This window comes from Lotus japonicus, chromosome 6 (genome assembly GCF_012489685.1).
Source record: "Lotus japonicus ecotype B-129 chromosome 6, LjGifu_v1.2".
In the NCBI taxonomy this organism is placed as follows: Eukaryota; Viridiplantae; Streptophyta; class Magnoliopsida; order Fabales; family Fabaceae; genus Lotus; species Lotus japonicus.
Window position 1 is genome coordinate 3,482,246 of NC_080046.1, and position 20,381 is coordinate 3,502,626.

General features: G+C 37.7%; 1 protein-coding gene, 1 long non-coding RNA gene and 1 pseudogene across 2 annotated transcripts; 1 reads left to right on the forward strand and 2 right to left on the reverse strand.

The window, feature by feature from the left end:
* The first annotated feature begins 1,208 nt into the window (after positions 1-1,208).
* Positions 1,209-4,956, forward strand: LOC130723022 (pentatricopeptide repeat-containing protein At1g31430-like; annotated as a pseudogene).
* A 145-nt stretch (positions 4,957-5,101) lies between these two features.
* On the reverse strand, positions 5,102-8,626 carry LOC130722814 (extensin-2-like). The gene is made up of 3 exons (XM_057573662.1): positions 7,450-8,626; positions 5,478-6,964; positions 5,102-5,383 (listed from the first exon to the last, which is right to left on the reverse strand). Exons 1-2 carry the CDS (start codon positions 8,507-8,509, stop codon positions 5,514-5,516), a joined length of 2,511 nt encoding a protein of 836 aa, XP_057429645.1. The 5' UTR covers positions 8,510-8,626; the 3' UTR covers positions 5,102-5,383; positions 5,478-5,513.
* An 8,008-nt stretch (positions 8,627-16,634) lies between these two features.
* Positions 16,635-19,675, reverse strand: LOC130724070 (uncharacterized). The gene is made up of 3 exons (XR_009014422.1): positions 19,220-19,675; positions 18,326-18,444; positions 16,635-17,079 (listed from the first exon to the last, which is right to left on the reverse strand). It is a non-coding gene; the product is annotated as an uncharacterized LOC130724070 (long non-coding RNA).
* Between the last annotated feature and the right edge of the window lie 706 nt (positions 19,676-20,381).

Sequence of the window (20,381 nt, forward strand, 5' to 3'; positions counted from 1 at the left end):
GAGAGGCCAGCTAGGTTGGTCCTCTCTTATGAGTCCTGTAGAAAAAATGTTCCAGTGTCTTCTTCCTCAGAAAACACCTCCTCAGATGATTTTTATCGATGAAAGGAAGAATTCTACAGTGCAATATTTCTCTATCATTTCATGCGTTTTGGTAATAGTCCTCGCCGAAGGACGGAGCATCAACGAGGCCTCACGTGGCACGGTTACGTGTTAAACTAGTCCTTGTTGGAATTATATTTTTTTTAATACATTACACATCAGATAATTAATTAAAATTGAAAAAAAAAACTTTTAAAAACCAAGATTACCCTTCTATTTAGAGGTCTTGGAAATCTCCTACGGTATTTTTGTCGGACCAAAGATCCCTATCTCTACCAACTAGACTTTATGTAGCCTATAACCCTTTTACAACATGTAACAGACCCCTAATTAGCCGTTAACAGACTTCTAACTAACAATACTAGCAGCCTGAAACAACTTTTAAGTTTTAACTGCAATAAGAGATTCTTTAGTTCATTTTCTCCTAACATAGATCCGAAGTTCCAAACACATTATATCTCAAGGAAGATTGTCATTCTTGCAGTTCTCCACAATAATGCTGAGGAACATCCACTCACCACCAACAGCAGCAATAGTCTTGTCGATCTTTAGAAGTACAGAACTTTACCTTTGTGAGAATGAAATTAGCCATAATTTCTCTCGTTCATTTTAAATAGTAAACAGCAAGCCACTCTCACTGTTTTTGAAGGACAACTTCTAAATTAAAGGATAACTTCTACTAACTTGATTATTTCTCGGTTCCTAAATAATTACACCTGTATTTATAAAGTTGGTTTATAATTGACTTCAGGAACCAATTTTGAACTGGTATGAAGCCAGATTGGATTTCCAATTTTAAAAAGAAGCTTTGGTTTAAAACCCCGTTTTGAACCACAACCCGTTTAATGAATCAGTTTTTCCATTTTCGATTACCCATGGTTGGTAGCTGGAGAATGGGATCAGTGTCAGGATCCCTTGCTGTTAAAATTTTACATATTAAAATATTGTGTAAGTCTTTCTGTTTGCTTTAAATAATTGTGTTTCCATTGAAGTTTTTAAATATTTACAGAGAGACATAAACAGAATGAAGTGATTATGTTCCAATGATATAAGCATCAGGATCCTCTCATATTTGAAGCAAGGAAAACAAACAAGTTCAAACTATATAGCCGTTGTTTATTTATACCAACAAATGCAGTATCAAGTTTAAGGAGTGTCATGTCACACAGTCACAGCGCAACAAAATAATAAAGGGAACATGTATTTCTCTTCTCAAAAGCTGCAAATCCATGCGGGAGTTGAAGCAAATTCAGACCCTCATATTCTGTGCAGGCCTGGAACAAGACCGAGACACCCTCAACAAGCTCATGGCCATTTGTACAGACTCCTTCATTGGAGACTTTCACTATGCGCTTAGAATCTTCAACAGCATCCAACAGCCATCTTTGTTCATCTACAATGTCATAATCAAAGACTTCGCGAAAAGGGGTAGTTTGAGAAGAGCCATTTCTCTGTTCCAGCAACTGAGGGAAGATGGGCTATGGCCTGATAATTACACCTTATGTTTTGAAGGCCATTTGGCTGCATGGGAGAGGTTGGTGAACGGGGGAAGGTTCATGCCTTTGTGATCAAGACTGGCCTTCAGTTTGATGCTTATGTTTGCAACTAGCTGATGGACATGTATGCTGAATTGGGGCATGTTAGTGGTCTCAAACTGTTATTTGAGGAATGCCTGACAGGGACAGTGTTTCTTGGAACATCATGATTTCGGGTTGCATAAGGTGGAGTGGGTTCCTGGAGGCTATTGAATATTTTCAGCAGATGAGAATGGAAAGCGAGGAGAAACCTAATGAAGGCACCGTTGTGTGCACTCTAACGGCATGTGCAGTGTTGAGGAATGTGGAGGTTGGCAAGGAAATTCACAGTTACATTGCAAAGGAACGGTATTTTACAACCATAATGGGGAATGAATTGTTGGATATGTATTGTAAGTGTAGGTTTGTGAGCGTTGCCTGGGAGATTGTTAATGGGATGACCATGAAGAATGTGAATTGTTGGACCAGTATGGTTACCGGGTATGTGAATTGTGGTCAGTTGGATCAAGCTAGAGATTTGTTCGAGAAGAGTCTTTGGACAGCCATAATTAATGGGCATGTGCAGTTTAATCGTCATAGGAGTGAAGCCTGACAAGTTCATTGTGGTTTCTCTCCTTACATGTTGTGCTCAATCAGGAGCTCTGGAGCATGGCAGGTGGATTCATGATTACGTAAATGAAAACAGAATCATGGTGGATGCGGTGGTTGGTACTGCCCTTATTAAAATGTATGCTCAAAGTGGATGTGTAGAGAAATCTTTGGAGGTTTTTAATGGATTAAAAGAAAAGGATACTGCCTCATGGACCTCAATTATTTGTGGACTTGCCATGAATGGTAAGACAAACAAAGCACTGGAGCTGTTTGAAGCAATGGAAACATTGGGGGCAAAACCTGATGATGTTACCTTTATTGCTGTTTTGAGTGCATGTAGTCATGCAGGTTTGGTAGAAGAAGGCCGCAAGCTATTTCATTCCATGTCAAGTACATACCATATGAAGCCAAATTTAGAACACTATGGGGGTTTCATTGATCTTCTTGGTCGAGCTGGACTGTTACACGAGGCAGAGGAGCTGGTAAGGAAGTTACCAGATCAAACTGATGAGATAATAGTTCCACTTTATAGAGCTTTGCTAAGTGCCTGCAGAACTTATGGCAATATCGATATGGGTGAAAGGCTTGCTACAACACTAACAAACGTTAAATCTAGTGAGTCAAGCCCTCATTCACTTCTTGCTAGCATTTATGCTTCAGCTGACAGATGGGAAGATGTGAACAAGGTGAGAAGTAAGATGAAAGATTTGGGTATCAAAAAGGTTCCGGGTATCAAATAGGTGGGGCCTTTTCCCATTCTCTGACCAAAATTGGTCTGCAACATGGAATGGGTAATCAGCAATTGATGTGTAATCTTTTAAAATCCTAATCATTGATTTTTTGACTGGTGAACTGTAAGTCCAGTAAGGTTCGGTAACTTCTCTGCTCCCCTTGATGAAGCATTAATACACGTTTCGCTGGTATGTTGGTTGCTGATTGTGGATATTAATAATTATTTCAATATTTTACCTGTATTAAGTATTAACACAAATCTGGTGGTTGGGTGGGGTGGGGTGGGGGGGGGGGGGGGGCTATGAAGAACTGAAGCATGGTTTTTCCATACAAATATGATAAAATAGATTAGAGAACCTCTGAATCTAGAAATTTCATAATTTCTATGACATCTGTGATTTTGAAAGTCATATCTATTATGTGGTCAGTTCAACAATGTGTATCAATATAGATGCCGATGACTCGTAAATTTTACCTATTTTCACGCATTAAGGATACTGATAATGTGAAAGTTTTGTACTAAATTTTGAAAGTTTTGTTGTCCATTCTGATCATACTTACAAATTCATTCCTTCTGATTAATTACTGCATCATTTGTTTAAGAATTTGTCCATATAGCTTTTCTTGACTATGGATTTTTTTGGATTATTTTCTTGTAAATATCTCGCTGGAGCCAGGAAACATCTTCTTGGGTGTTGTCAAGCCCTTAAATATAATTTTTCTTTCGTCTGGGATTATGTTCTTAGCTTAGAGCCTAGGCAGCCCTTCGGTATTTTTGGTATTGTTCTTTTATGTTACCTTATTGTCATCATCACTGTACTTCATTTCCTCTCTTTAATAACAGTTCCTTTTCTATAAAAGAACCACAGTTACTTATTACTTTTTCAATGATTTTTTTATCATCATTTACTGATGAATTTGTTGGATATCATTGTCTGTAGTTGGTGGAGCATTTTTTCCAGTCTTTTCTAAATACTTCAGGTATGACACTTCACATTCGCCAGGTATTAAAACCTAGAATCTAGTTTTTTTTTTTTGCTTTTGCTTACAAGTAGCTGCAGTCGTTGTTAGTAAACTGATCAGATTATGCATTAATCATCTGTGTGTACTTTGATCAGATTACTTGAAGAAATCAAAGGAGGTGAATTTGTATTTCTCTATTCTTCTGCAGTTAGTGTGTGTGTATATTGATCTGTATGATTCAGTAATGTTGAATAATTTATAATAATGTTGAATCTTGTAGTTGGCTCAATTGATAAAGAAAGGATCTGTTAGAGTGGGTGATGTGGGCAAAGTTCTTTGTCAAGATTTGGATAAGTATTGCAGTCGAATAAGGTAAAATTTAGAGGGATCTTATTTTACCATAGTGGTTCACTTGATTGGCCAGTGTATTGCACGAGGTAGAAATCATTGATGATGTAGATAGAGGGGAGACTAAAACCTTATATTAATGATTATGACTTTAGGATGACTGGAAGTGTATGCTTTTGGCCTTTGGGCCTAAAATTTGACATAATGCGTACCAACACTGATGATGTTTTTTCTTTCAGTTGGAGTTAAGTGACCCTTAAAAGTCTTTTATTTAACATGTGGTGGATCCAATCAAGTGATAATTGTGATTTCTTGCGCACTACACTATATTTCTTTTTCCTTGTTAACAGTTAGCAATTGAGAGTGATATTGCGTATACAAATAAATATGTTCATATTACCTTTTGTATTTACAATTTTGCGAACACAAGTTAGCATTTGCATTTTAGTATTGCAATCCACATGTGTTCTCCTGTAGGTAACACTTAATTTGCTTTATTATCTTGCAGCCTCCAAGACTGGCTCTTAGCAATTGTCTATTACAGCATGCATTGGCCCTGGTATGGATGTTTAATTCGTACTTTTCATACTGTTTATGAGAAACCAGTAAGAAAAAAATGGTATGCAAACTAGTTTGAGAAAGTCTATATCTGATATGTGTTTGGTATATAAGCTTCAAAGAACCTGGATGTGTCTGTTTTAAAGCTAACTGTTGCTTAATCGAAATGTTTGAGAAAGTCTATTGTTTAAATGCGTTTCATGTGTTCTTACAACTTTTTGAAATAAAAAACAAAATCATATGAAAATTGTTGTTGTTGGAAAACAATGAACCAATTTAAGAACAGAGACTGAAATACATCTCTTTATTACTAACAATCTTGTTGCAAACACAACAAGATACTGACATGAAAGTTCCCCAATAAATACTAAAGCAATCATACATGAATATATATAATAGTGTAAGCCAAATAAATTAGAAGGATTGGCATTTCAAATCTCGCTTCCCCGTTTTGGTTGGACCATCACTTGAACACAATAAGATTAGGAAGTGCAAGATGGCCATCAGAGAAGTAAAATCAGCCTCGTTTGCCTTTGTTTCTTGATAAACACTAGAATCTGGAAAGAAATAGTAATATTCATTAATGATATTCACACATATAATGATAAAATGTGCTGTGTGCGTGTGAATGTAAAGATAAAAATTACTTACATGATTTATCCCAAATAGTGAATCCGCATTTCAAGCTTAATTGTACACTGGTGGTGGTGGAGAAGCATAGATGTAAACTGGTGGTGGAGGAGACTTCGTTGGTGGGGGAGGTGATTTGTAAATGTATGGGGGAGGGGGAGATGGTGATGGTGGTGGTGGGCTTATATAGTGGTAAGGAGGTGGAGGAGATGGCGATGGTGGCGGAGGGGACCTGTAGTAGTACGGAGGATGAGAAATATGGGATGGTGGAGGAGGACTCTTGTAATAGTATGGAGGTGGAGGTGATGGGGATGGCGGTGGAGGTGATTTGTAGTAGTAGGGTGGTGGTGGAGATGGTGATGGTGGAGGTGGAGATTTGTAGTAGTAGGGGGGAGGAGGATAGGGAGATGGTGGAGGGGGACTCTTGTAGTAGTATGGAGGCGGAGGTGATGGGGATGGTGGTGGGGGAGATTTATAATAGTATGGAGGGGGAGGAGATGGTGATGGTGGGGGTGGTGACTTATAGTTGTATGGAGGGTGTGAGATTTCTTTGGGTGGAGGAGGAGATTTATAATAGTAAGGTGGGGGTGGAGATGGTGACTTATAATAATATGGTGGAGGAGGGGATGGTGATGGTGGGGGTGGTGACTTATAGTAGTATGGAAGGTGTGATGTTTCTTTAGGTGGAGGGGGGGATTTATAATAGTAAGGTGAAGGAGGGGATGGTGATGGTGGGGGTGGTGATTTATAGTAGTATGGAGGGTGTGAGATTTCTTTTGGTGGAGGGGGGGATTTATAATAGTAAGGTGGAGGAGGGGATGGTGATGGTGGGGGTGGTGATTTATAGTAGTATGGAGGGTGTGATATTTCCTTAGGTGGAGGGGGGGATTTGTAATGGTAAGGTGGAGGTGGGGATGGTGATGGTGGGGGTGGTGACTTATAGTAGTATGGTGGGTGTGATATTTCTTTAGGTGGAGGGGGGGATTTGTAATAGTAAGGTGGAGGAGAGGATGGTGATGGTGGGGGTGGTGACTTATAATAATATGGTAGTTTAGATACCGGTGATGGTGGAGGTGGAGACTTGTAATAATAAGGAGGTGATGATGATTTGACGGGAGGAGGAGGTGACTTATAGTAATATGGAGGAGAATAATAGTGGAGTGGTGGTGGTGGTGGTGACTTATAGTAGTAAGGAGTTGGGGAAGGTTTGGACTTTTCACATTCTTTAAAGTGCTTCTTTGATGCATAAGCAAATGGCTTTGCCTTGAGCACAACCTCATACTTGTTATTGGATTTCAGCTTCAAGTTGGTTCCCTTATTCAGTTTAGTAGGTAGGTCGAAGGGTGAGTGTTTAGGTGGAGCATAAAGCACAGCCTTGCACACTGTCGGGCCATATTTTACATAGTCAAAGTCCTTAACTGTGATGCTGTACTTGCCATTGCTCTTTGTTTTACCATAGGCTTTGATGATATTCTTCCCTGCTTTGCATTTCACCTCCACAATGGCACCTGCCCCATAGCAAAATTAATTGCAATTTTAAACATAAATGAAGTCGAAGAAACATATTATACAAGACTACATTGTTATCAAAGATCTGCTAGTTAAACTATCCTTGTTAGTTGTCATACAACATATTGATATTAGGTAGGGTTATTAAAACTTAACATGTCAACTAATGTATCATTGCCATATGATTTTTTTCTTTGGATATTACAGCTTGCATCCAATTCTAAAAATTATATTCTCTGCTTTAAAACTTGGAGTTAAGTAGGTTTCAAGAGTTGATTTTTCTGTTGTGAGAGTCATATATTTCGTATAATTAAATATAGTTTATTGTTTTGTCAAATTAAAGATTATGAGTATGATAAAATATATCTACATATGTAATAATAATAATAACTACTATCATAATTTTGAGATGCATAGCAAAGCCTCATTTACATATTTCAAATTATATTCTAATCCTAAGGATGAAGAATTAAATTCATCGTACCTTTGAGGTGTTTCTTGTTATGAGACTTTTCAGGATACTCCCAGTCATAGCACCTGTAGCTGTAGACTTTACCAACAACCTTCACAATCAATGGGTGGTGGTTGGGATGTGGGTGAGGATACACAACTGGTGGAGGAGGAGAATTATAGTAGTATGGTGATGGTTGGTGCTTGGGTGGTGGTGGAGACCTGTAATAGTATGGTGGATGGGGTACAGGTGATGGAGGAGGAGGGGACTTGTAGTAGTAGTGTGGTGGAGGAGATGGTGAAGGTGGTGGTGGAGACTTGTAGTAGTAAGGTTGGGGAGGGGAGGGTGATGGAGGTGGAGGAGATTTGTAGTAGTAAGGAGGTGGAGGTGAAGGAGAGGGTGGCGGAGGAGACTTGTAGTAGTATGATGGAGACTTGTGTTCATATGGAGGTGGAGGAGACTTGTAGTAATAGGGTGGTGGAGGAGATGGTGAAGGCGGTGGTGGAGACTTGTAATAGTAAGGTGGGGGAGGGGAGGGTGAGGGAGGTGGGGGAGATTTGTAATAGTAAGGAGGTGGAGGTGAGGGAGAGGGTGGTGGAGGAGATTTGTAGTAGTAAGGAGGTGGAGGTGAAGAGGGCGGTGGAGGGGACTTGTACAAGTAAGGAGGTGGAGGTGATGGGGAAGGTGGTGGTGGTGATTTATACTCATAGGGAGGTGGGCGTGATGGTGAAGGAGGTGGAGGTGACTTGTATTGGTAAGGTGGATCTTTATGCTCAATTGGTGGTGGAGACTTATAAATGTACGGAGGTGGAGGTGATGGTGAAGGAGGTGGAGGTGACTTGTATTGGTAAGGTGGATCTTTATGCTCAATTGGTGGTGGAGGTGGTGGAGACTTATAAATGTATGAGGGTGGAGGTGATGGTGAAGGAGGTGGTGGTGATTTGTACTCATAAGGTGGTGGCGGAGGGGAAGAGTAAATATAACCATCAGCAGCAGCAGAAACCACAGTTGTAGAGATGAAAACAATGGCCAATGCCATAGTCATTTGTGGCCAGAGGCGACCCCTAACGGGGTTTCTGGCCCTACCAGTCATGGGTGGAAGAAGAAAACTGGTTACCCTCTTGCCAATGCTTTTGATAATTAGATCCCAGTTGATATTCTTAGAAGAGGGGGATTCAGATAGTGAAAGAGTTTGGTGTTAGTGATGATTGAGAAAAGGTGCATGATAATTAGTACTTATAGTGAGAGCAAGTCATTGTAATGAGGGACCAATTCAAAATACTTAGCTGGTCTCATTTTGATTTCAATGTTTTATATATTATGTTTCCCCGGCAAGCAGGCCACTTCTTTCCCATTTCTCCAAATGGCCATAATAATGTCTAAAACCATTCTCTATATTCTAATTTCCAGCTACTAATTATAAGGCAAATTAGCACCTTGACGACATGTAAGTCCAAATTTACAAGTAAATGAATAATGTATTTAGCATCACTTATCGATGAGTAGTCATGAGTTTCGTTCAAATCGTTGATGGCAGCTATTGCAAGATTTGTATTAATTCTTTTCTTCTATGTTGTTTAAGCGTGATGACATTTGGATTTTTCAACTATTTCTCTCTTACATTTTGAACACAAGCTAGCTTTTCGTAGTTTACGTACGATAAAGATTAATTCAATTTTACCTTATCTTTTGCTACTTAGTGGGGTGTTATGATATAAGGGTAATGATGATGGTTACAAGACAAATATTAGACAAGTAAAAGAATGATTTCTATTCACATGATTGTTCTTTGTTAAGTTTTATTTATTTTAAGAAAATAAATCAACGACCCTTAATGAATTTGTGTGCGTCACTTTTCTTGATGTTTCTTTATCAATAGCATTACTCAACATGATCCCCTAACCTCACTATGAGCCCATTAGACGCACATGTGACCCCTTTTAAAGCCTCCATTGGCCCCTGAGCCCTAGCGAAGGAGGGTTACGCTTCACCCTGAATCATTCGTCTTTACAAGTTATAGGCACAATAACGAAATATAACGACATATTGATGAAAAACCTTTAGATTCTAAGGGTATAATAACTAGCTGGCCGTCACAACCGCCCGCCCAATAATTAATTATAGTGGCTACCGTTATTCAATGAGACATGATTACAGACACATCCTAGGAGTTCAAGGGGCAAAAAAGAGGCATATAAAAGAAGCCACAGAGTCGGAGAAGAACCAACTCACTCCTAGGCCCTAAGCTTGGACTCTTGACTCTGAATTTAGAACCCACGAGATTTAGGAAGAGCCTAACAAATGAAAATTAATGTTATAATTATTCATTCATTTATTTAATTTCTGAAATACTTCTGAAAAATGCGATATCCTAAAGGGGTAGTATAAATTACCCATGAGAAAGTTTGGGTTAAATAACTCATCGTTCAATCACATTGAAAATAAATTTTTTAGAATTTATATATTTTATTTATTAATTTATTAATAAAAAATCATCTTGGTCTATTGATTTGTGAATTTAGTATGAGAAGAATACTAGTTCATCTCATAATGTTTTGGTTCACTGTTAGTACTTTTTTGTTTTGTTTTATTTCACTTTTCTTTGAGAAGTTTGCTAGCCATGTGAGTTCTCAATAATGTCCACGCATGTGATATGGTCAACACCCGGATGAAGTGCAAATTACAGCTTTTGAGGACGAAAAATAATAATAATTGGAGTTATTGTTAATTTTGAATTTTAGCTGTCCTAAATATATATATTTGATTAATGGATTAAAGCAATCTATATATATATTTGGTCAATGGTTATTAAGCAGTGTAAGAAGAATAATTTATTGAGAGATTTATCCACTTAATTTTAATTTGATATTAAAATTTTAAGGGAATTAATATTATGATTATAATGGCCTGGATACCTTTGTGAAAAAAAAAAAACCAATTGAATGATGTTTTTATATAGAGCAATGCTATATGACACGACAAAAACATGCACGATTCGCGTTTCTTGGCGGTTTTAAACCGCAAAAAATGTATAAGCTATCACAAATTGCAAAAACCCGAAATGATATTTACTGGTTGCGCCCGTAGTTTGCGTCAGTCCATGAAGTCCTAACAATCCTTGAGATACCACATTTACAAACTCTTCCATCGGCCACAAAATCTGATCTTCTAGGTGATGAAATTGACTGGGATTCATATAATTGCTATGTGGTATGTTAGTTTTTCTCACTGAATTTGTGGTCTGCAACTCTCCATGTTCATCGCTGATCTAACACTTGATTTATGTTGTGATTCCTTTGTTTCAGTGAGTTGAATCGTTGAGCTGGAATGACTTGACTCGTTCGTTCCCTTCCTTCTGCTTCGAATCAAATCAAACTACTTCACTCAAACACCGTCTTTTTAGGTCTCGATTCTGGTTATTGTGACTGGAGAAATCATGAATAAAGCGCCGATTCTTAATATTGAACCCAGGGAACTCGAATTTATGTGAGTGAATTTGCTCAATTGCTCATGCATGTGGTTGAATCTCTACTGTAACTTTGTTCATATGCTTGATCAATTTTTTGTCCCCAAAAACTTGAGGTGAAGCCGCACAATTTATTTCCTTGCTTCTTCTTCCTGATTAGGGTTAAATTTGGGGCCAATTTGGGGGAATCGGGTTTTACATTTTGGGGGGATATATTTCGTGAAAAAAAAATTAAACAAAGTTTTATTACACGTGGAGGCCACGTTATTTAATGAAAGAGAGCTCCGTTTGATCAACAGACGGAAACAAACAGATATAGACGGAAGGGCTTGAATCGCACGTTTTAGGGACATCAGGGATCTTGACCGCACATTTTAAATACGGGGGGTGCAGATCGCACATTTGTGAAACATCAGGGGCCCAAACTGGAATTAAGCCTAATGTTTTTCCATTGCCTCTGAACAAAATCTCTAATGAAAAACCGTGACAAGCACTGTTAAACATTACAAGACAAAGTTTATGTTAGTTAGACAAAGTTTTGTACTTCTAAAAAATGACAAGACAATGTGTACTCCCCAAAGACTGTCCTCCAGAGGCTAAAGCATCGGTGACCTTCTTCCCAAAACCATATGTAATCCTATTTCTGGGAGGACCACCCTCAATAAAACTGTCAATCTTAACACCTTGTGCCTCACCCTCATCAGCATCAATCCCCTCACCCTCACCAGCACCCTCATCACACTCAGCAGCTACATCATCATTGTCAGACTCACAAACATCCTGTGGCTCATCCTTTATACCAGCTTGACAAGAGTATGGTATATGTTTCAGTTCAGCATTGAAAATTTTCATTTCAAACTTGTTTCCCCCATTTTGAGTAAGATTCATCGTGTGATTTTCCTTCAGACCATACCTTTTAACTGATCTGGGAACCATCTCCCACAGAACAACACCATGTCCACCACTCATCAAATAAACAACCCCATAGTTACCCATAGGATTACTTAGATGAACCTCAAATCCCAATTCAGATCTCATGTTTTTGAAAAAAGAAGGGAGTGCCATATGATCCTACCATTATAGTTTTCAAACAAGAGTGCACAACAAATAATAAGCTTTAACATAAAACTTTCCAAATAGAATTAAAAAAAATTCAGCTTGATTTAGACATTACCAATGTCAGGTCAATTGGAACTGTAAATGTAGACTAAGCTCTACTACTCCGTTTACCAGTTGAATCCATATCTTCTAAACTTCATTCCCAAAAATCCATCAAAAAACAAAGTTAGATAGAATCACACTAACCTAGGAGTTTAAATCGTTTCAAACAACACACAACCAACGAACAAAAAATGGCCTCATGCATGTCAATAATCGATAATCGTTTTCAAGATACGAACACAAAACCCCGATTAACATTGATCCTCAGGTCAATCCCTATCCTATAACTGACAAACAAAGAGCATTTGAGAAACATGACAACGCATGGTTAGAAGAATCATACCTTACACTTCGTCGCGGAGTAGAAAACTTCGAAGGCTTAACTTTCGAGGCGTAACGTTCGATGTTTCTTGCTGTGCTGATGACCATGGAAACGGAGAAGAACTGATGAAGATGAACATAGAAGCTTCAATGAGAAGATTGAGATAAATGTTTCAAATTGCTTAGTGTTAACCATGGGTAAGTTTTCTATTATTTACCATGAGTTAATCTATTTATCAGGGTTACTTAACTTAGGGACTAATTTATGAATAAACATAGTATTGGGGGTTGAAAGTATTTAACAATAATAATTACGAAAACTAATTAAAAGGAAAATAATATGTAGAATTTATGACGTCATCATCACAACTGGTTGGTACACGTCATTCGGGGTGTCAAACCCGCGCCTGTAGTCGGGTGTGGTAGAAGGCACCTTAAAATAGTACCCGGAAACAGAGCGGCAAATAAAGTACTAAAAGTTTTTGATTTCCAACGGTCGCTTAGACACGCCTCTGCCATTTTTACTATAAATGTCATGCAAACCCCAAATAAAAAGATCATTACCTGCCTATCATAACCATTGTCTTCTCCAATATAATAGACCAACCACATGACTAAAGAAATGAAAGCTAACAGAGAAGTATTGTAAAGAAACAAGTAGGTTCACACAAGAAGAAGTAAAGAAGAAGCACAACTCTACCGCAGTTCTGAAGAACGGAGTCTGTAACATCCCTTTGAAATCAGCGCATTTCTTCAGGAGAGAGGCAGTCCAGAGGAAGAACAGAAATAACTGCACCACCATGGAAAGGCCCAAGAAGAGTAGTAGATGAGGCAAGAATATCATGATAATCAGTTGTAATAAGATTGCAATGGCAGATACATAGAAACACTTTAGATATGTCTTCATTTACAGTATTTTGGTACTAGTTGGCTCGAATAGAATCCTAATGTTACCAATGGTATATTAGATTACTGGGAGTATGCACACAATTGCTTTGTCTTGAGACAACTTATTAATATATGTATACCATATATTTTTCGTGCACTTTTGTGTTATTATGACATAGTTTTAGAGCCATTTTATTGTCATATACTCTAATGCGTACTTTGATAATTGTATGACATATTCTTTTGGAGACTTTGATATTCAGTCTCATTCTAATGTAATGAGATATATATGTATATATATTTTGTTGAATCTCAGTTAGCACCTTTAATGAGTGTTTGGGGCTATTTTGTTGGTACAACTCATTTGACATGCAATTTTATGGTGCTTTTGATTTTGGCCAACATTATTCAGTTGATACAGCACATTTGGCATGCAATTTTATATTGCTTTTGTTTTGGGCAACATTATGTTATGTACAACACATTTGACATGCAATTTTGTGGTGCTTTCGATTTAGGTCAACATTATTTTGTTAGTACAGTACATTAACATGTAATTTTACTGTACTTGTAATCTTAGCCAACATTCCACGTTATGTATGGTCAAATGTATAAGTAACTTGTATGTATAGTATCACTACTCCTATCGAGTATGATTTCTTGCATTCTTAAAGTGCTTATACTCTTGTTTTAGACCAATGGTCATAAGTGCTTGCTCATTATTTACATTTGGTGTTTTATTAGTTCAAAATATCATTTTTACAAAACAAGTATCGTCCAAAGTATTTGTTTTGTAGGAGTAGACTTACTGGACAACCTTACAATTTGGTTGGGTCATCTATGTTTCGTTGTATTGACACTGTTATGTGCGAAGAACTCGTTTCATTGTAATGGCACGTTCATGTGCCATGATCCTTGTACTCCGGGCTCTGTCACCTTTTATGTTAATAACATTTGATATTTCAAAAAAAAAGTATTGTCCAAGCAATTATAAAGCTCTAACTTCATATGAATTTATAGTCACTTGTTTAGGAAACCTTGAATTGATTTTCTGTCCAATTATGCTGAGCATTTTGTTGTTTAGCCAACATGTAATTATTACTTTTGTAGGGCTAAAATGCACAAAGACCTTTGTAGAATTTCGTTCGTGGCTTTGATGCTACCTAAAGAACTTGTAGACCCCTTGTGGTTAAATTTCAGACTCAAATTGAGCATATTGCTACAAAAAAACATGTTAGCAAATCAACTAATCAAAGGCTTAGCTATTAGAGTCTTTTAGAATCATGTGACTCATATGCATGGTTATAAAAACCGGACCGGACCGGCCGGTTCGACCGGATGAACCGGGAACCGGACCCCTGTCCGGTCCAAAACACTCACAGAACCGCCTGGGAGAAAAACCGTTGTTGAACCGTCTGAACCGGTGTTGAACCGGGCGAACCGGTGAAAACCGACCGGTTGGCGGTTTTGGGCGGTTTATGTTTTTATGTTTTTTTTTTCCTTTTTTTTTTGAAACAATGGGCTAGGCCCATGCCCAATATTAGGATTCAGAGAAAAAAAGATTGAAAACTGAAGGTTTTGAAAAAAAAAACAAAAAATACCCTGAAAATTGAAATTGAATAGAAACAGAAACGCTTTCACGTAATGGCTCAACAACCAGCAGCATCAACCCTAGTCACCCATCTCCGCCGCGCCGCCCGCCGCTGTGCTACTCTCGCCTCCGCGCTCCGCCCGTCGTTGCCACTGTCGTGCTTTCTTTCTGGTGCGTTCCTTTTCTAATTCTTCTTCTGTTATGCTGCTGTCTTTGATAAACCATTTCATTTTTTTTCTGATTGGCCCTGGCTAGAGGATTGGTTAGCGGTGGTGGGTGGAGATCTTTGAAATCTGGCATGTGATGGAAACCCTTCTCTTTGATCTGTCGATGGAGGCAAGGCAAGAGGTTGTGGACAGCAACGTGTTCTGCATTCCCTCTTGTTTCCCTGTTATGTTTTCAATTTTCATTATGTTTAGTTTGTTATCCCTCTTTTCTGTTTCTATATTTTACACCCCTTGTGCCTTTTAAGTTTCAATGACAATTTGGGCTTATATATAAAAACATTAAAAAATAGTACTATTCCCATTTGCATAGGTCACATAATAAATTAGGCTTCAATATTACCTTATATATACTATATGTTTATTTTAAAATAATATTATCTAATTTATAGCGATAAAACCGGTTGGACCACGGTTGAACTACGGTTGGACCAGTGAACCTTGAACCGGTACCCTCACCGGTTTGATCACCGGTCCGGTTTTGATAACCTTGCTCATATGGCTTTTGTTAAGTCTTTTGATATATTGGTTTAGTGAGAGTCTGAAATTTATTTTGTAATGAGATATGTTTGAGATGACGTGACTTTTATCATATCTCTTTAGCCTTTTTGGATGCTTGGGTCATTTTATGGAATAACACTTCTGTTCATTATTGTGCTTCCTATATCCATCTTTGTTTTGTATGAAATATAAGCCTTTGTTACATATGATTACTATCTCTATCAGATATGATCTTTTGTTGAGTAACTTTTGGTGTACAACTTATATTTCTTTGGCTTACATGTATTTTGCCATAATTGATATTTCGTTTAATGATACATTAATTTTATATTAATTGACAAATGTTAATCCAAGTGGGAGAATGTTAGATTTATTTACAATTAACTCTCTCTTTTGTCATGTGGATTAACATTATCAATTAATTAAGATATATTTTGTTTGGTCATTAATATCAATTATGTGAATGATTAATTTGATTCAATTATATGTATTATGATGGATAGTAGATTAGGCTTTTGTTATTAATTGTCTTATGATGGGCTATGTCAGTTAACTTTGCCTAATGAGGAGACCCTGGTCTCAACTGGTAATGTATAAACTGCTGGTCTTAATTGAGATAAACGTTTCAAATTGCTTAGTGCTAACCATGGGTAAGTTTTCTACCATTTACCATGAGTTATTCTATTTACCAAGATAACTTAACTTAGAGACTAATTTATGAATAAACATAGTATTGGGGGTTGAAAGTATGTAACAATAATAATTACGAAAACAAATTAAAAGGAAAATAATATGTAGAATTTATGATGTCATCATCGCAACTGGTTGGTACACGTCATCCGGGGTGTCAAACTCACGCCTGTAGTCGGGTGTGGTAGAAGGCACCTTTCTCAATGCAATATATTGTAGCCTTGATAAAGAAGATATCATTGTGAGATGACTCCATTGCTATATAGTTTTATATCAATAACAGTGTAGTTGTGTCAAGATAGTATCTGTAACGCCCCGACTTTCAGGGGTTACGGTAACAACCTGATAAAATAAATATGCAATATTTTCCCAAAATGATTGATAAACACGAGTATTATTATTTTTTTCCTTTTCGAAGTATTTCCAAAGCATGTCATGCATACTCCAAACTGTAAATAAATTTACATCTAGCCTTGAAACAAGGCAAGTACCCGATGGTAAACCGAAAACACACAACCTACAAAACCTAACAAGAATCAGATTCCACTAAGAATCTATTATGCAAGGACACCGCAAAACCGACATACTCCTTACGATCTCCACATTGGGGAACCGCCTGAAAGCAATTCATCGGAACCTACCCGAGACCCTCAAATATAAATTCCTAAAATCATTATGCAAGCTTAAACCAATAACGGTAAGCTCTCTAACCCAAGGCTCTAGCCTTAAACCTGACTCTACTCTTCGAGTACTGCACTGTCCTCCAAGTCTTCATCTCTGACTCGCACAAATGTCATGCTCCATCGAAGGTTCTCCATCACCTAATAGCGTTAAGCGCCCAAACAACAAGTAGCAAGCAGAAAAGGTTAACTCCATGCAATTACCACGTATAAAATGGAAAAGCTTGCTATCAAAGTTTAAGTGCGTAACATGGCACATAAGCTAGCAACTTAATTCAAGATAGATAACGACATATATCCAACAACCTAAATTTAATTCAGATATCAACAACATAGATTTAAATCAGATATCATCAAAATCAACAACATATAATCAAACCAGATATCCACAACCTCAACAATATAAATCAAATCAGATATCAACAACTTCAACAATATACATCAAATCAGATATCAACAATCCTCAATGAGTGTCCTGTAGTACAACTATGTGTTACTGCCAAGACAGGTCCAATCAATAGCGTCTCGCAAGACGGGACAGTCACCTGGTACGAAAACCATTGATCTGCCACTTAATATGCCATGAAGGCCCCACAATATGCCACACAGACTCCACAATATAATCCAATAACACATATAGTAAAATCAGCAACATAGAATTTAATCATATATATAAACAGAATCAATCAACCTAGAATTAAATCATGTATCAACAGAATCAGCAAAATAGAATTAAATCAAGTATCAACAGAATCAGATGTTAGTGCCCTATAATGCAACTATATGCTGCTACTAATATGGATCGATCAGTATCGTCTCGCAAGACGGGACAATCACGCGGGACCACACCCCACCTCATCGCCACTTTAGGACATCTCGCAAGATGGGACAATCACGCGAGACCACACCCCACCTCATCGCCACTGTATAACGTCTCGAAGGACGGGACAATCACGCAGGACCACACCCCACCTCATCGCCACTGTATAACGTCCCGAAGGACGGAACAATCACGCGGGACCACACCCCACCTTATTGCCACTTAAAGACAAGCCCTATATGCCAAGTCAGTCAACAACAATGCCCAAACCAATGATTAATTCGGAGTAACCACATGTTATTCCTATTATCAACGAACATAACTCAATTTAATTGCATACCAACTCAGTTCAATGACAGAAACCAGTAAACGACCGAAGCCTCTCAGAAAACGGAGACACACGTCTCAATAAGTTCACTCGGCCGAAGCCTCCATAAAACATTTTCCCAATTCAACATAATAATCAAAATCAAATGCCAATCAATATACACATCTTCATCTCAAATGCATGCAGTGCGATAAATACATGCAAGACTCAAGGACACTCTAAAACTGAGTTACCCTTACCTTAGCCAATTTCCTGCCTAAACTGCAACTCCAATCCAATCACATCCTTTCTTTCCCGTGTCGGCTCGCTTCCTTTTTGTCCTTTGGCTTCGTCGCCAAGCGCTCCCATTATTCGTACCCTTCATAAGTACATATGCTAAACTTTAGCCTCTGAGGTCATATCTAAAGTTCCAAAGTAAGCTTAGCTAATCATTCTAACTCACTTAGGTTAATGCATATGCTTTATGTTTCAAGGACTAAAGTCCAAAGAGAAGATACTTGTGAGTTTTAAAGAAAGGTCTTTAAGAAAACCCATTTCGCAAACCAGTCCTCAAATTTTAATAAATTTATCAAACAAACCCCAAGACTTTTAAAACTCAAGTTTAACCCAAAACTTCTAAACATATTGTGTTTTAGTCCTAAGGTTTTCCCACAATAAACTTTTAGTCCTCAAACTTAACTTATGATTTTCACTAAACAAAAACAAGTTTCAGAATTGATTTTCCAAACCCAAAACACATGCCATAGGCTCGGCCACGTCTACATAAATATGTATAAATTTTCCTTTTTCTCCAAATCACTTCCAAAGCCATTTTTAACATTTAAAAATAACTAATCAAGGCTTAAATTAATTCATTAAAATCTCAAAATCACTTAACTCAAAAAAACAACTTTTTAGAAAACTAATCGGTGAAATCCATAGATCCGGTGATGGGGAATAACATTTGTAAAATCATTTTGGAAAATGCTCTAATTGAAAATTTTACAAAGACATGAACTCAACCTTTTTAGAAACAAAAACCATGGTTCAGTAAATCATTTCCATAATCATAACTTTAATGAAAACACTATGTGTAAAAAGGATAGATTTAATTTACTAAAAACATGATCAAAGAAAAGAGGAGAGGTTTTTACTGTAAAAAGGCCTTAGAGATGGTGGTGGTTTTCTTCAAGAGAAAGAAATGGTGGCAGCTTGCTCAAGAGGAAGGAGGGGACGGTGGCGCTGTTACGTTGCTCTATTTTGGGTGGGAAAATGTCCATGGTGGCTGTTGTGTTGCCAACGAGAAAGAGGATCAAAATGATGTTGATGCTGCCAGGTGAAAAAGGAACGAGAGAGAGGATGAGTGAGGATAGCATGGTGGTTGTTGTTTCATGAAGGAAGAAGAAAAAGAAGAATAAAAGAAGTGGAAAAGAAGAAGAAGAAAAACGTGATTTGTAGAAGAAGAAAGAAAATGAGAAAGAAAGAGGAAAAGAAGGTGGTGTGCGTCGGTTTGTTGCTGCCAGGGGAAGAAAGAAACTTGAAGGAGAAAGGGAAAGTAAAAGTATGGAAGATTCGCCCCTGTTTGGTTCAAAGGAAGGGAGGAGAGGGGCGTGATTTTAATGGAGGGGAGGGGAGGGGAGGGGAAGGGAGAGGAGAGATTTTAATACTTATTACGTTTGGTTCATAGGAGGGGAGGGGAGGGAAAATAAATTTTTTTTGGTACATGAAGGTAGGGAAGAGATTTTATGATTAAAATTACTTTTATACCTTTTTATATATTTACTTGAATTTAACAATACAATATAACATCCTTTCTTCATCAACAACTTCACAAACCATAATTTTCCAGACCTTACACAGTGACAAAAAGGAGAACGCAGATGCACTATTCAGTTCACAAAAGTAAGGTAATGACAATTGCAATTAAAGATGAAACGAACACTGGTTGCCTACCACAAGACCTGTAAATGGGACACAAAGCCAAATAAATGAAGAAAATGCATATGCTATTCCCAACATCTGTAGCAAAAGGCAAGAGTACATATATAGTTATTTGCAAAGCTTAAATATAATGGTGGACATATACGAAATTGAGGCCTATAAAAAAAAATACGAAATTGAGGTCGATCCGATGGTCAGGTTCGTCAACGCCAACGGCGGCGGCGAGAGAGACCAAAGATGGGGGCTGGTGTTGGTATGAAGAAGGGAAACCCTAGGATAAAAACTTAGAATTTTTAAATTTGTGCAGGGTTATTTTTGTCCGAAATTTATTTCCCCTCCTAATTCCCCCACTTTTGGGGGGAACAAAAAGTTGAG

Bases quoted from the DNA above. Each gene is read 5' to 3' on its own strand.
- LOC130722814 (XM_057573662.1), bottom strand. From the start codon at position 8,509: ATGACTGGTAGGGCCAGAAACCCCGTTAGGGGTCGCCTCTGGCCACAA. The intron at 6,965-7,449 runs GTACGATGAATT...GCTATGGGGCAG, and splicing joins TAACAAGAAACACCTCAAAG to GTGCCATTGTGGAGGTGAAA.